Genomic DNA, 15,752 nt, shown 5'->3' on the forward strand with positions numbered 1-15,752 from the left:
AGCTCAGTTCTTAGTTTTTTACACACTTTACTAAATGCTGTGTCACATTAAAGACTATTGGAAAACACCTTTAAAAAGCTGATTCATCTCTAAACAAAAGTTTATTCAAATAACAAAATGAGCATTCAGGTTTGTGTTCTTCAGTACCTTTCAGGAGGCTCTGAGGGCCCCTGGGTCTGGCTGCTGGAGTTGTCCCCTGAGGTGCCAGTATTCTGGGTACCAGCCTGCTGTCCCAGCTGTCCACTCTGAAGACCAACTCCCTGGCTCGCCACACTCCCAAAGGGGGAAAAAGAGTTTGGCTTGGCAGACGGTATTGTGCTGCCAGACTGGCCCGCAGACGTCACGAGGCTGTTTGATGACGCAGAGCCATTTCCAGACCCACTGTTGCTGCTGCTGTTGTTGTTGGGAGCAGACGAGCCGGCAGTATTTGTTGAGCCCTGCTGGCTGACTGTGCTGGAGGTGGAGCTAGGCAGTTGTGTGGACGACTGGCTGGACAAGGGCAGGGGACTGGGCTGTGTGAGGAGGGAACTGTCTAGTGGCTGCGATGCGAGGTATGGCGCTAAAGCGAGAAACGCAAATACCATCATTAGATTTTTATGAATAACAGGAAACACTCAGAAAAAATAAAAAGATAGTTTATTCCATTTCAACATCCTCTTTCACTGAAAACACTTCTTTTATACTTCAAAGCTTTTTCAAGTAGTCAAGGTTCTTTGGCTAGCCTTTTAATAGGAAGGCAATAATATCAAAATAACTAAATCAAGAGGTGTTGAAGGTGGTAATTGAACAACAAAAAGCTGACTGAATCACACATTGAGCAGCGTAAGAACCAGGGACCATGTAGAATGTAAACTGCAGCAGTTACCTGGCAGTAAATGCCACTGTAAATGGCACTTACCGAGGTTGTGGCGGCACACTTGTGCATAGAGTTTGAGTTTAGTGAAGGCGTCACTGTTGCCGCTGGCAGCCTTGAGGAACCAGTCGCTGACTGGCTGATCCACCAGGTTTTTGGCTCCACTGCCACCGACGAGGACTATGCCATCGGGGTAGCCTCTGGAAATGGGCCGGTGCTGTCCCAGTCGACATGACTGTACAAAAACAGATAAAGGCAGCGTGTCAAACACAGTAAGTGTATGAACTGATACATAAATGGAATGGAGGCCTCAACGTAACTACAGTTGTTTCTGCAGTGTTTTTTCCTTAAACAGCTTAACAAAAAATATACTGGTTAGTAATAAGTCTAAGACAATTATTCAGTTTACAAAATGAACTCCGAAACATGAAGTGGACACAACTGAAGCAGTGTCATATTTAGACAGCGCCAACAATGAAATGTTTGCACTCTTTTTCTGTACCTCGTAGACAGCAGTGAGGTCTCTAAAGAAGCTCTTGGCGCCACTGAGCAGGGCCTCATTGTCAGGACAAACAACCAGGTACCCAATGTCCCGCTGGGAGCCAAAAGGATCCAGTAACAGTTTCTCCCAGTAGGGCAGACCAAATGGAGACAGCACCACAAAGTCATACTCATAACCCACCAGGAAGGTGGGGATGGGCAGAGGCTCTGGGGACTCGTCTGTGCCTGTGGGGGCAATGGGAAAACAGAGGAAGAATTTAGTGAAAAGCAAGGCAGGGAGGAGGTACAAAGAAACATAAAGGAAGACAGAGCAGTAAGTGAGTATTGTTAACAGGTAATGTGTCAGCTCCCCACTCTCCTCTTTCCACCCTCCACTGTGCATCAGAATTGGAGGTCACCAAACGATCTGACAGCTCCTCCCAGCAGAGCTGACATCTGGACCACACCAGAGGGACTACACTGCCTATTGATCTGACAACATTCAGAGCTTTTCCACCCCAAGACACACACATCCCAAATGTCAAGCGCACAAACGCCAAATGCTGTCACCACAGCACTCACAGTAGATATTGTGCATATTGTGCATTGTGCAATAATCCTTTTTCAAAGCCAATACTTTCATACTCAAAACAACAATGAAAAGGATTTTGTTCTTTTACTTTGAGGGAGCTTTTGGCAGACTGAATCCTCTTGTGTTTATGTCCTGGAAAACACTGATTTACTAATGTGTGTTTAATAGAAGTACACTGGATTTTAGCAAAGCCTCTGTCAGAACTGTTTATTAAGTAAACACATTTCCCTAGCTTGGCCCCAGTTTTACCGTAAGAGCCCCGTCCAGCCATCTTGTGGAACTGCTGCCAGGTGAGGGGACCCTGAACGCCCCACGATCGCACTGTCCTCTTCTTCTGGATGGCGTCTTGGAGTACAGGCTGCAGGGACATGAGCACCCGCAACACATCCTGAGAGCACAGCGCGCTCACATCCACTGCTGAAGAACACATGGGTAAAGCAGACACAAAAAATGAATCCCAATGAGACACACCATGAAGTGGGTGGAAAAAAAAGACAAATGTCTGTTTACTTCTAAGCACATCTTTCAGTCCTAAATTTAATGAGGTATTCTTCAAGCCAAATGTGCCAATCTATACCTTTCTGACAATGTAACTTACTTTGGTATGAGTCTACGGGTACACCAATTTGGCTTACATGAACACCTAAGTATGTTTCATAGCTTTACGTAAATTTCTTATGGAAATATCAACATTAAAAACACATTTTTGTCTATTTATTGTAATCATTTATATTAGATGTATATTTGATGAGATTTCTGATGTTAAAATGCTGTTTAAGTTGTCAGAAAATGACATCTCAAAACAAAACCATCACAGGCCAACAAAAAATAAATAGATTCAAAAATATTCTTGAAATCCTTTTGCCATGCAAATAAATGCTTACATGTGTGCTGAATGATTAACCAATTAATTTCATGTGTTATTATTTTACAGGTGTTTTCTTTGTGGTTAAATAGAGTCGAGTACCACGACACCCCCATACTGTTCTCTCTGTATCTCTACTGATGCTGAATAAAGGAAACATCCCAAACAAATAATTCCAGTGAAAAACAGACAAAAAAATTACAATTTCCTAAAAATGTAGAAACACCATTTAGTGTAGAATGTATTTATGGCATGTCAAAGATTTGAATGCAGACCTCACAAACTTTCTGCGCCAAGAAGGAAAATCTGGTACAATGTCTTATTTCTCACCGTTCTGTTTGGCCCAGTGGTGCAGGCAGGTGCTCTTGACCAGAGCCTCGTCCACTTTGCCACCTGACATGTTGTCCATGAACTGCCTGCCGTGCTCCAGGGCCATGTAGCAGTCGCTGTGGTAGTCTCTCTCCTCCACCCTTACACAGGGAGGTATAGGGGCCCCGCTTGGCCCCCGTGTCACTATGTCATGCTCTAGACTTGAAATGGGTGAAAAAGGGTTGGTGCACTGGTCCTGCAGGAGCAGAATCAGCTCATCTGGAACGCGGTCTCCCCTCCCAACTCCAGTTCTCTCCAGCGAGGAGAACCGCAGCTCCTCAAAGCGCTTTTCTGCCTCTCTGCTGACGTCCGAGCCGCGGCCGATGATATCCAGCTCATCCTCCAGGAAGAGACCCGAGCCGTTCCCATAACGTCGGTTGACCACAGCGCTGAAGCCGCAGCTACAGGGTTCCTGGGCCTCTCCAACAGGGTCACTCAGGTACACGCCCACATCAGCTCCTTTTATGTTCATGTTACATACGCAGATGCAGCAGCTGTCAAAGTTGCAATCCTTGAAGAGATTCATGACTGACTCGGAGAGGATGAGGGTGACGTAGAGGCTGTGGGCCTCGGGGATGGAGGGTACTGTGGCCGGCTCCACTGAGTTCAGCGGTCGGCAGGTGGAGGGGGTGGACGCTGGTGAGTACAGATCGGAATTCTCGTACTTGAGTGAGCCTTGGACACTAGAGGGGCCGCGAGGTGTGCGTGGAGTGCGTGGCGTGCGTGGGGTGGGAGCAGAAAAACGTGGGGTGGCAGGTGAAGGCAGGATGCCCGCACCGCTGTTACTTGGTGGAGCACTGTTTGACATGAAGGGCGTCTGGGTCTGAGGGGTGTAGGTCTGGCTGTAGTCCTGGTCCATGGTGCTGCCCACGCTAGGGATGTTACTGAGGGCAGAGAGATTAAAGGACATGAATTAGAAAAGGCAAAAAAAAAAAAAAAAAAACTAAAAGAAGGTGCTACAGTTGTGAAACAATCACATTTTCATCTTTTTTTTAGAAGTATCATCAGCTGGCTTCTTCATGGCCTGTATACCTAACTGTGTCTAAGTAACATACCCAGCAAAAGCACATGGACCACAGTTGTTTTCCTACATCCCAGAACAGCAACATTCAGTACATTGCTTCAGTCTACAACATACCGTTACATGACTGTCTCACTGAATTTGTGCAGACAGTTCAAGTAATAAGGCAGTAGGGCATGACGACATTCACTACAAAAGGAATGCAGAGTGGGCTTAGACTGCACACATGTTTACACATGAGAGAACAAGAATGCGGGAGAGTGAGAATGAGAAACGAGTAGCAAAAATAAGCAGAGGGAGAGAGAAAGCCATTCAATAAACATTTCAACAAGCGTCCCTCTGAGGTAAGGGTTATTTTTGGGCTGGCAAGCAACTGTGAGGAAGCAGGGAGAGAACGAGTGTCTATGAGAGCGCAGGAGAGCGAGAGGGAGGGTGAGCACATCGTGTCCCTAGCTGTATGTGGGGAACAACTCCTGGCACAGACCCATTAGAAGGAAGCCCCAGCACAACTCTCTCTACAGTCAGGGTACATTCACGATAAGATGCAGATCCAAAGGCAGCACCAGGACAACTTTTTAAGAGCTTTACCAATCACGCTTTGGACACCAGCCAAACTTAGTCAACTGCATTTGCCCCTCTCTCCTTGTATAGTCAACCTTAACAAAGCTTAGCACTTCCGCAAATTAAAAAGCAAAAAAAAAAAAAAGAGCCTTCCACAAATTGTAGTCATTACAAGCATTTAAAATTTGACCACCTTGGTTGCTTGTTCTGTCCTGTTTCTTGTCATGCTCTAGTGTACTCAAATAAAAAGAGAAAGGTTAATAATCTTACCTATCATCAGTCAAAAGTATGAGCCCAAAGTTGCAATTAGCTCTGCAAAAAAATAATTACCTGTTATGTCCAAAATCAGTCTGCATTTCCAGTCTGAGCTTTCTGAATAACGTGCTTTCTGAATGTATGCCAACAGTTCACTTTTTAGCCAACAGCAACACATCTCACTTTTCTAATAAGCCAAAACATTTTCCAATCACAGTCATACCTGAGGAAATGCTTTGACATTTGCTCCAGGCCAGTTTATTAGTTTGCAGAGTTTGTGCGGTCTGTTAAAAACTAAAAGATATGTTGAGCATTTTCTGCAATAAAATTCAGCAAAGTACACAAAGTAGGACTGACATGACTTAAAACTGAAATAAGAATTGCAACGTGACAATATACTGGTCAGCCATGACAATAAAAGCACAGATGAAGTGAGCAACACTGATTATCTTGTTACAACACAATGCATTGCTGGAAAATCTTGGGTCCCGTCATACGTGATCATCTACCTGAACACTTTTCCAGAAAGCAACAACATCAAGCCCAGCAAAGCAATGCACCCTAACACACGCCAAAATTTGCTCTAGAGCATCTCGACAAACACAACAAAGAGCCCAAAGTATTTACTTAGCGGCCAAACTCCCTCAGATCCACAGAGGACCCAAGTCACGCCACAAAAGACCCAAAGGATCTGCTGCCAACTTCCCAGTGCCAGACAAAAAAACGACACCTCTAGAGGTCCAATGTCAATTGTCAGATGTGTCAGAGCTGTTTCAGTGGCACAAGAGTGATCTACACAATATCAGACAGGTGGTTTGAATGTTCTGGTCATTCATCAAACACACGGGTATAATAAATTAGTCTTTTGTAAATTAGTCATACAAGTGCAACAAGGGCCGACTTCCAAATGCAAAATCAATCAAATAAAATCAAATTTGATGTTTTTTTCTGATAAACAGAAAAACATCCTGTTTGCATGAAAAGTAGCAGAGGTGCAGCTGAGGAATTAAGAGGCGCAGTGACAGATATACTAAAGACGCCAAGCTGGTATGAGCAGCGAGGTGGCATGGAGCCGCTGTGGGGGCCCGTCTCACCACTCCAGTGATAATCCTTGTCTTCAACCAAGAAAGCATTTTACACTCATTTCCCCGCTCTGCCTGAGGCAGCCATGCATGGGAAATTGAGCTGCCTGCTAAGGTGGTGTCCAGGGAGAGACAACAGGGTGTGTGGACAGAAAGAGAGCAGACTATGAATATGTGCTTCTTTGCACATAAAACCCTCCAGCGCAGTCTTGGCATATCTTCTGTGAGGCTAAATTAGAGTCCTTCAGTAACCTTCTGTCCAGATCATCATGATAAATATAAGGAATCTTTAAAACTGGCAGAAATCTGAACTGGTTCCACAGACTTTAGAAGGAAAAAATGAGACATGCACTGTCATGCATGAAGGTAACACTGTCATGGAAACATCATGCTGCAGCAGCAGCATACCTGTCCTTGTTGAGGAAGGTCATTACAGGCACGGGGTTGAGCATCTCCCTGCCCATAGTCCAGCTTGGTCGGTAGATGCAGTCCTCTGGTATTTTGATAGGTGGGAGACACTGGCTTGGCAATGTCTTCAGAGGTGCGAACATGGAGCAGCCTACGAACGGCTGGCACAGCTCTGGCTTGTACACAAAAGAATAGTCCTGCAAGACGGACAGAAAATAAAGCAAGAAAATAATTATGTGTTTCCAGACCATTGCAGAAAAGTCTGTCATTTGGCCAGATACTGGCACAGGGAAGCATGGACAGCAACAACCTCAGAAATATTCAAAACAGGAAAAAAAAAAACTACCGTTACACATGGTGCAAATTCAGGCATTCTTTTGCTACATCATATTAATGAACACTAAACTATGGCAGTTTCATACCAGTCAAAGGTAATATATTATTTATACCTGACAGGGCATACATTGGCTGATTCTGTTCTCTATTGGACATGCTGCAGAAACTGAAATACAATGAATGTAGGCACACTGATCCTAATTAGTGCATATTTTAATGAGTTTGACTACCTGATTATAAACATACAGGACAATTTTGTGAAGGAGAATTCCCAAAAGTCTGTAAATAGTAACATTAAAAAGTCTGCCAACTAATGACTGGTCAGAACTTTTGTAAATAGACCATATAAATAATGTTTTATTTGTTTTTTGACACCTTCATTCACAAGTTTACTAGGACATTCAACAATGATGGCTATTGTCTCGTTTTACTAGAAACACAACTACATGTTGAGCATGTTGATAATCCCATATCTTATCTAGGTTAGGCATTGGCTTCAAATAAAAATGATTTCTAAAATAAACCTATGACAAATAATTCTAAAATAAAAAAAAAACCATATGAATCACTGGATTAAAATCATGTGAAACTACTGAATCAGCTCAGCTTTTAGTCATATTTTGCTGTAAACAGCTCAATGAAAATAAAGACAATTCAAGAATTCATGAGGGCCTCAAACATCTGTGTTGTATATCTGGAAAATATAGCACCTTCAGTGGATTTTGTTTTAATATTTACTGTGCAATCACTGTGCTATTTGCCTGTCCAACGAGGATGCCCCCTGTCTAATCAATGTAATTCTCATTGTGTGTCTTCATCAATTATTTTACTAGTATTTCTCTAATACTAAAGATAACCCTCCACTCTCAGCTCAAAAATGAATACAATGAATTTAAGTGAATTTTTTGGTCGCTAGCTGAAGGCTCTGCTATGAAGTGTGAGACACAGAATTTAAAAATTTGTATGTGACAACTGAAAACTGCTTGATGAGGAATGAACTCTGGATGCCTACTCTGAGGGACAGACTTCGCCTACAATCATTCACTTTGACTGAAGACATCTACTGATTCTGGCAGTACATTCACCCTATAGATTCAGTCACTTGTAACTGACACGACAATAATGTCAGTTGCTTTGTCAATAATACCAAGTGTCCAGACCCACCTTGATCTCAGATGGCTTAGGGCTGCAGAAGCTCTCCTCCACCTCAATCTTGAAGTGGCCTCCCAGCGATGAGGTGCCATCCAGCGTGGTCATGCCTGTGTTGGGCTCCATGCTGCCGTAATCCTTGCTGCACATGTTCATGGGCGAGTAACCCATGATGTGCTGCTCCAGGGAAGGAGGCGTAGGAAACATCTGGTGCAGGTCTGCTGAACCTGGTGAAAAAAAGAACAAAAGTCCGTCAATACATGTAGGACTTTGATTAAAATAAATCACAACCAAAAATCATTTGCTTGCCTCCAACTATTTCAGATTTCTTACTAGTTTTCAAAGACTACATCACATCACTCGTGTCCAGACTTTCCATCGGCTCCCTCTTCATTTTAGAATTGATAGTAAGATTTTACTGATCACTTTTAAAGCTCGTCTGGGACTGGCCCCAAGCTACATAGCAGGAATGTTGACCCAATACGAGCCAGCTTGCAGCTTTAGATCCTGAAAATCTGAAATCTTAAGGGACCATCAGGGCCTCTAAGCTGCGGAACAACCTGCCTGAGGAGATAAGGCATAACTTCTTTTAAAATTACTTTGTAAAACCGAGTTTTATAGACTTGCTTTTATGTGATGTCATCTGTTTATGACTGATTTTTTTATTGCTTATTTTATTTGTATTTATTTATACTGACATGTTGCAATAGGTGTTTTTGCATGTGATGTTTTCTTGTTTTAACTTTATCGTAATTTCACCTTAATTTGGCCTTGCTTTGTTTGGCTGGACTGTCTGGTCTCATGCTTTTTCTTTGTCCATAAGAGCACTTTATAAACTCTTGCTTTAAAAAATGCTACACGAATAAAGCTGGTATCATAAAGGTATTAAGAGATTCATGTGTTTGAAGAGGAACAAATGCAGGATGTACAGGTCAAAAAGGTGTAGTCCAACACTGTTGTTCTTATCATACATCTGGACAAATTTGATTATATTTTGTTCCCATATTGAAATTACTGGACAAACGGCACTTTGGGACACAAATCATTTCTTGAGATAACAGTATGACAATGTTTTCTTCTATCTCTTCCTGTCTGCCTGTTGTTTGCTTTGTGCGGCTTTTTTCCTTGCTGGTGCTGTAGGAGGGGGTGAGGCAGAGGGTCATCAGTACTACTAGAAACACCTGAGCCCAGAGTGTCTGTGCTCCTTCTCCATCATTCTCAGCCTAGTTGCCGATGCGCTTCTCCCTGAGACACCCATTAGGTTTTAATGGCTGATGGTGGCCTGTGTTTTTGCACCTACACCTGATCTAATGTTTTCCAAATAAATGATTTGTTGATTGGCTTTGTTATGTGCATCTCCTTTACTTGTCATAGCTGTATGGATCGGTCTGTGACAGCAAATTATGCACATAATGTGGATGACTTAATGCATGATGTGTCATTTTATGCTATCAGTGTTTTTTACACATTCTGTCAAACTGTTTGCTGATGTTTGTTTTGTTGTACTGTAGATGTGACAAGCATGTCGTTGTCTTAGGCCGCTACACAGAAATATGAACCAGATAAATACTAGTTACACAAAAGTCTAAAAGACATCTCTCCCGCAAATGAAGAAATGTTTGCAAAGTTTATCACTTATTTTGGCATTTTCATAGAAACTCTGTTTTGTTTTTAACAAATTTTTGAGACTATTTACAGAATTCAGCAGAGCTGTTGAACAGTGGGTAAAAAAAGAAATCCCCATTAATACAGCTTTCATTTACGTAACATAAGCCTATACTTCAATGACAAGTTTCATGGTGAAGAAGCCAAATGCAAAGATGGCCACAGACAATGGAGGGACTCTCAAATCATTTTTTTGTAATGGAAAGAACCATCTAGGGGGATAACAAAAATAATTCAAGATAAAAGGGCAGAGGCTAGCACTGTATATTACCTCTTCATAAAAATAAAAGACAATGGGTGATCTGAGACCAATTTGCTTCACAGTAAAATATACAGTGTCCTTAAACTCTCTTTGCTTCTGCATCCCTGAGCTCAGAAATAACAGTATGTAACAAATATTCTGTCCTTCCACAGAAAACAGTGTCTGGTCCATCTGTGCTTAAATCAGCAAACTGGGTATAAGGCAAGACTGGTGTAAGCTTGAAGAAAGCCTGTAGAAGAATAACAAAGAGACAACAAGACAGCAGTTACAGGATGTCTCTAAGCTGCTGTGAGCCAAACACTGACAAACCGTTAAGTTCATTACAGCCACATTCTTCACCACTAGGTGGCAAAGCCAAGTGGGAGCATCAGCTGTGCTTGAGCAGCAAAAACCTTAATTTCATTTAGTGGATTAAAGGATATGATGCCATTTCACTTAGCTGAAGTTTTGAGCAGAGGGAATACTACATTTAAAGCTAAAGTGGCTTCTAGGAAAATCTCAGTGTGCCATTTTTAATTTTCAAGAGGCTTAGGTGTGACGGATCTGATTCTAGATTAACTCTTGCAGTAAATCCATCCCTTTAGTTGAAGGAGACATGACACATCAGTAAAAACACACATTAGTAGGGACAGATTGAGAGATACATACTGATGCAGGATACCGGGTCCAAAGTGGATTGCTTTTGTTCCTTGCTGCCGAATTTTTCATCCGTTCCATTGACTGGTCGCCTGGAGCCAGGCTGTGGATAAAAAAACAAAACATTTTAACACCTGACTATTTTGGTAGCTTAAAATGTTAATTAATAATAGTGCTCTAAACTCATTCCTGTTGTAATTCTCACACCTGCGGGGCCTGTAATTAAATATCAAACATGACATTTCTTAGAGTAACAGCAACAGGGAGTGAGACTTGTAAGTCGATGATGGGCAGAGTGGAGACACTACTCTGGCACGTGAACACCAGTGGAAACACACACTTGTACACACCCTGTGCCAAACCACACTTTGTAATCAGATATTCATTGCAGTGTAAACCAAGGTCTCTACTAACCGCCAGATCATCCTCATCTGAGTTGAAGAGGTTGTCCAGGTCGTTGATGGACACCACCAGGTCTGTCTCATGGATGAGGCTGGTGGAGGCCATGCGGTTGTGGGCGGCTGCCCGCTGAGCATCTGCACACACACAAATATGTGATGTTAAAACTAAATATTTCTGAGTTTAAACTCTTCATGTCCACAAATACACCTTGGCTGCTTGAGAACTTTATGAAGGAAAACATCTTGCTTTAACATGGGATTGCTTATTGTGGCAACCAGGTTGGCCTCACTCACTTCAGTTTAATTCCAAAAAATTCTAAAAAAAATTCAAATACTTGTGGCAATGACAAATCTGTTATATGAGAAAAATCAAAAATGATAGCGAATAAATGAGAATGTTACTATTTGAGGAATGAATGTAGTTTCAATTGACATATTGTAAAGACTGATATAAGGCATTATTATTATTATATATTCAGTATGTTAACTCCGAATGAGCAACAAGATGCAACCTGTGTCATTTGGTGGTCATTATCAAGGTTTTCAGAGAGCTAAGAGTATGTGTTTGGACGACAGCAGCCAAGGGGATGTTGGGAAATAAAGATGCTCCTTACCATCTGATGGACCCGCACTTCCATCTTCACCCTGTCAGGAAAAAGTAAAAAGTGGCTTAGAAAAAAGTACAAATTGAAATAATCTATTAAACAGTGAATATTAAATTATAAAATCCTCAGACAGATAAACTGTTTACAAAACTGCAATTTTATATCAATGATGATTTCTTTTCTTCCTAATGGCCCTTAATGGGCAATGTCTGCTTCATTACTGTGTTAAAATGTGGTTGTGTGAAATCCTTTGCGCCCAAAATTGTGATTAAGACAATATACAAATAAATTGGCTAAATTACTCCACAGAGGAGGAATGGATGCAGAAAAATAACACGTTATTAAACCAGCCAGATTCGACTTATAAAAAGTGTTGCTTTCTCCAACCAACGTGAAAAATAACAAATAATAACAGTGATATCACAGTGAAAAGAAAATTGGACAGAAACAGTAGTGCAGGGAAAAGGGACTCTTTGCCTCTGCTGTGGCAAATGAGATTTCCAGTGTAGACCACAGTGAAATCATGATCCAAGGAACAGCCTCTTAGGTTCCCACCCAGACATCAATATCTGCGAGGGCTGGCCTTCTGTGTGAGTGTGTGCTCTTACGATGGGATGTGTGTACACTGTGTGCTGAGCAGTTCTAGCTGAGGAACAGGAATGTTATGTCCTAGCCATTGATTTCATTACGCTCCAGGGCTTTTCTCTGAGTAACGCAGGCTTTAATCCGTCTCCCTTAAAGGCCCAATCTACAGCACAGCACAACATCCACGCCAAGGCCACAATCTATAGGTGGCAACAACGCCTTAACCCCTTATCAGTAACCTAGCCTTGGGTGAGAAAGTGTGTATGTGTGGATCTTTACATATTGCAAAAGCTTGTTTGACTCCAAGGATGTATGCATGAAAGCATTCCATCTTAGGTTCCTCATTTATCGGAGACTTTTCCCTGCTTGCACCTTATACTTAATTTAGCAGGCACTGACACAGGCACACCACTTCTATTCAGTGGTAGCCGTGATCAGATGATGGCCTATTATTGCATAAGCCACATGGCCTGTAGCATAGTCAATACCCCTCCAGTTTAAAGATGGCATGATGACTAGATTTCGCTCATGTATGGTTCAAACCTGACCTCTGCACTACAACGAGTGGTTTAATAGTCTGATAAGCGGTGAATATAGTTTGCAGATCAGGAGAAAATGACTGAGAATATTTACTTAATCTCAAACTTTTATTTTCAAACACTAAATTCATCAGTTACAGGGAGATTCTCTTGGTCTGCGAGGTTTATATTAAGCATCAGCCAGGTGGGATGTCAAGTACATTGCAGCAACAATAATAAAAGCATCTCAAGGAAAAGAGCTCCAACAATATGAAATTTTTTGTTTAAGCTAAAACCATGCCGGAATTGGAATCTGCATGTCTGTACCCACACCCACAGGCATGTGGTAGATATACACACAGCACATAAAGCAGACAGACGGAGGAAGAGCTCCATTGCACAGACTGCTCTTCAGGGACTCTTCACTCCACTGAGAGCAGCCTTCACCCTAACATTCCAGCACAGATCAGGGCTGTGCAGCAGGGTCTTCAGCACACAGAAGAGAAAGAAAATATTTGAGTGTGCTTTTTAAGCTTAATGGTTCAGTGAGCCAGGTTTGTGGCTCCGTGAAGCCTGCAGCAAACATGCAGACCAACACGCACGCATGCACTCACGCACGCACGCTCGCACGCACGCACGCACTCTTCTTCTCAGAGCTGGGGGCAATACCAGCTAACAGGTTGCCTTTCTCTGAAACTGGAGCCAATAGCCAGATACGGAGCAAAAGAATACAGTGAGAAGAGTAGAAAGTAGGATGGCAGATCACATCAGAAAAACATAACCTCAAGGAAATTGGACAGGCTAACTATTTGGTGTTCCTTTGGTTGCAAATAACAATGGTGATTGAGGAATGGTTTCCTGTTCGGTCAGACTTGGGCAGTGAAAGCGGATGTATATAGAAAGTGGTTGCTCCGTTATTTTTAGTCCAGTGTTGCTGAAGATGCTGATGGCCTATTTTCTACCTCGCCTGCTCCCAGATCTTAAAATGAGCCCCCTTGTCCCTTTCTTACCTCGGGCAACTAGTGACGAAAGCATGGATGAAGTGGTTGCTCTCTAGACTGCTTTTAAAAAGGTTTCACTCCACTTCACATTTTTCAAACTGTCACTACAGTTTTTGTAATGAATCCAATAGACTACAGCTGGAAGAGGGATTGAAAGCAGCCAAAAAGCACTGTGTATAGCTGATTTATAGGCAAAGCAATGTTTAACATGCTGAGGTGAACTAGTTATATTGTGGAAAAAACCAGGATGTTGAGCTGGTAGGAAAGTCTATGAAAAATAAAAAATACAAATGGAAGTGTAATAATACTGACTACACTTATAGGTGACTAAACTAAAGCTAAATCATCATGCCTCCATGTTTTGTGAGATAATCTACCTTTAATTGAGGGACTGACAACCTTAGATATGTAGTCCTGCTTCTTTCAATTGAAAACTATCTCCAGAAATAAAAGATACAATCACACGCAACCTGGTAAATGTCATTCATGAATTTATTTTCTCCAGGTTTGACTATTGCAGTTCTCTTTATTCTAGTTTAAACCAAAAGTCACTCTCTCTCCTCCAACCACTTCAGAATGCAGCAGTTCGGCTTCTTACAGGTTTTAAACATCCCACCACCTCAGTTCTGACTACTCCTGTTCATTTTAGAAATTACTGTAAAATCTTACTGATCACCTTCAAAACTCATCTGTATCTGGACCCAGGCTACATAAAAGAAACGTTGACCTCATATGAGCCACCTCAAAGCTTTAGAGCCTTAGGTGGGGCCCCTCTGGCTGTTCCAAGGTCGAGGCTTTAATCTAAAGGGGCCATCAGGGACCCTCAGCTTTGGAATGACATGCCTGAGGAGTTAAGGCTGCAGAATCAATTACTTGCTTTAAATCACTTCTTAAAACCAATTACTGGTCAACTATAATTCGTTTTTAAAAGGTGCTAAATAAATATAGTTATTAATACAAAACAAATAAAAATATATATTTTTTGTTGTTCGTAAGACACAGATGAGATCTTATGATGATCACTGGTGGAAAATGGAGTAAAAATGTATCTTTTTACTCCTCATTTTTTTAACAGTTATAGTTACAAGTTACATTGCAGAGCAAGAATTTACATAAAAAAAACACAAAGTTTATATATTACACAGGGTTACAAAGTGTGTCTAGTTCGAGCCACAAAAGTAGGGTGCTGATCTGTAGGCTAGAATCCGGTGGACTGGATTTTTCTGTATTATTAATTTAAGTATTTCTGCTTTCAAAGACAACAAACGTTATTTTAAAACCATGACTTTGGTACTTTTAATTAGTGAAGAATGATGACATGACGTTTTGGATCTCATGCTGTGATCAAGTTTAGGTTTGGTTGGCATTTCAACTGTAAAAATTACAGTTCAAATTAAAGGATGTTCTCAGAGAAGAGCATCTAGACTAAAAACAAAAAAAACATCTAAAATGTGGGTGCAAATGGTACATCAGTGTGAGGTAAAATAAGATGCAGAGAGAATTAGGAGGTGGTGTCGTGCATATGTTGTGGGAGATGCAGTTTAATGTTTGAGTTATACAAAGGTAATGTTTGCCAATACTGAAAGGTACTGCAGTTTGTTGTTATGGAAACAAGTTGCAAAACCTCTTTCCAACATATCTGCCTTTTAGTTGGTAATGACCATACAAGACAAAACATAATAGATGAGCCATTGCCACACATTGTACCTGGTCTCTGTCTGATGCTCTTAACCAGAGCAACAATAAGCAAAAGGGACCATTTTCACATCCATTACTGTATCCACTCCAGCAAGACTCAGACGAGTTCTGCTCAGCTTACAACTGGAGAACATCCTCACTCCTCCACTTAGCTTGCCTTACCTTATGTTTCTTGCCTGGCTCACGCTCCCCGCCTGCCTTATCCTTCTTGTTGGAGAATGTAAACTTAACGTCTCCTTCCTCGAAGGCGTAAGGGTCGACCTCGGGCTCATGATCTCCATCACTTATGGCAGCAGATAGGTACTGGTTTCTCCTGGCTCGATACATCTGAACACGCTCTTCAGACACCTTCAGTGGCCATTTAGAGGTGGACATCACCCTGGAGAAATGAAGATACAGAGGCATGAGGA

General features: G+C 41.8%; 1 protein-coding gene across 1 annotated transcript in view; it reads right to left on the reverse strand.

The window, feature by feature from the left end:
• Positions 1–15,752, reverse strand: part of med13a (mediator complex subunit 13a) — an 87,184-nt gene that overhangs the window by 14,964 nt on the left and 56,468 nt on the right. The window contains exons 10-20 of the mRNA XM_023267427.3: positions 15,505–15,721; positions 11,550–11,580; positions 10,949–11,070; positions 10,547–10,637; positions 7,987–8,198; positions 6,487–6,683; positions 3,121–4,043; positions 2,175–2,342; positions 1,356–1,579; positions 899–1,088; positions 148–559 (exon numbers count right to left, since the gene is read on the reverse strand). Coding sequence (XP_023123195.1) covers positions 148–559; positions 899–1,088; positions 1,356–1,579; positions 2,175–2,342; positions 3,121–4,043; positions 6,487–6,683; positions 7,987–8,198; positions 10,547–10,637; positions 10,949–11,070; positions 11,550–11,580; positions 15,505–15,721 — 2,787 coding nt within the window. The remainder of the gene's footprint in view (positions 1–147; positions 560–898; positions 1,089–1,355; positions 1,580–2,174; positions 2,343–3,120; positions 4,044–6,486; positions 6,684–7,986; positions 8,199–10,546; positions 10,638–10,948; positions 11,071–11,549; positions 11,581–15,504; positions 15,722–15,752) is intronic.

The sequence above is a fragment of the Amphiprion ocellaris genome, chromosome 14 (assembly GCF_022539595.1).
Source record: "Amphiprion ocellaris isolate individual 3 ecotype Okinawa chromosome 14, ASM2253959v1, whole genome shotgun sequence".
Classification (NCBI taxonomy): Eukaryota; Metazoa; Chordata; class Actinopteri; family Pomacentridae; genus Amphiprion; species Amphiprion ocellaris.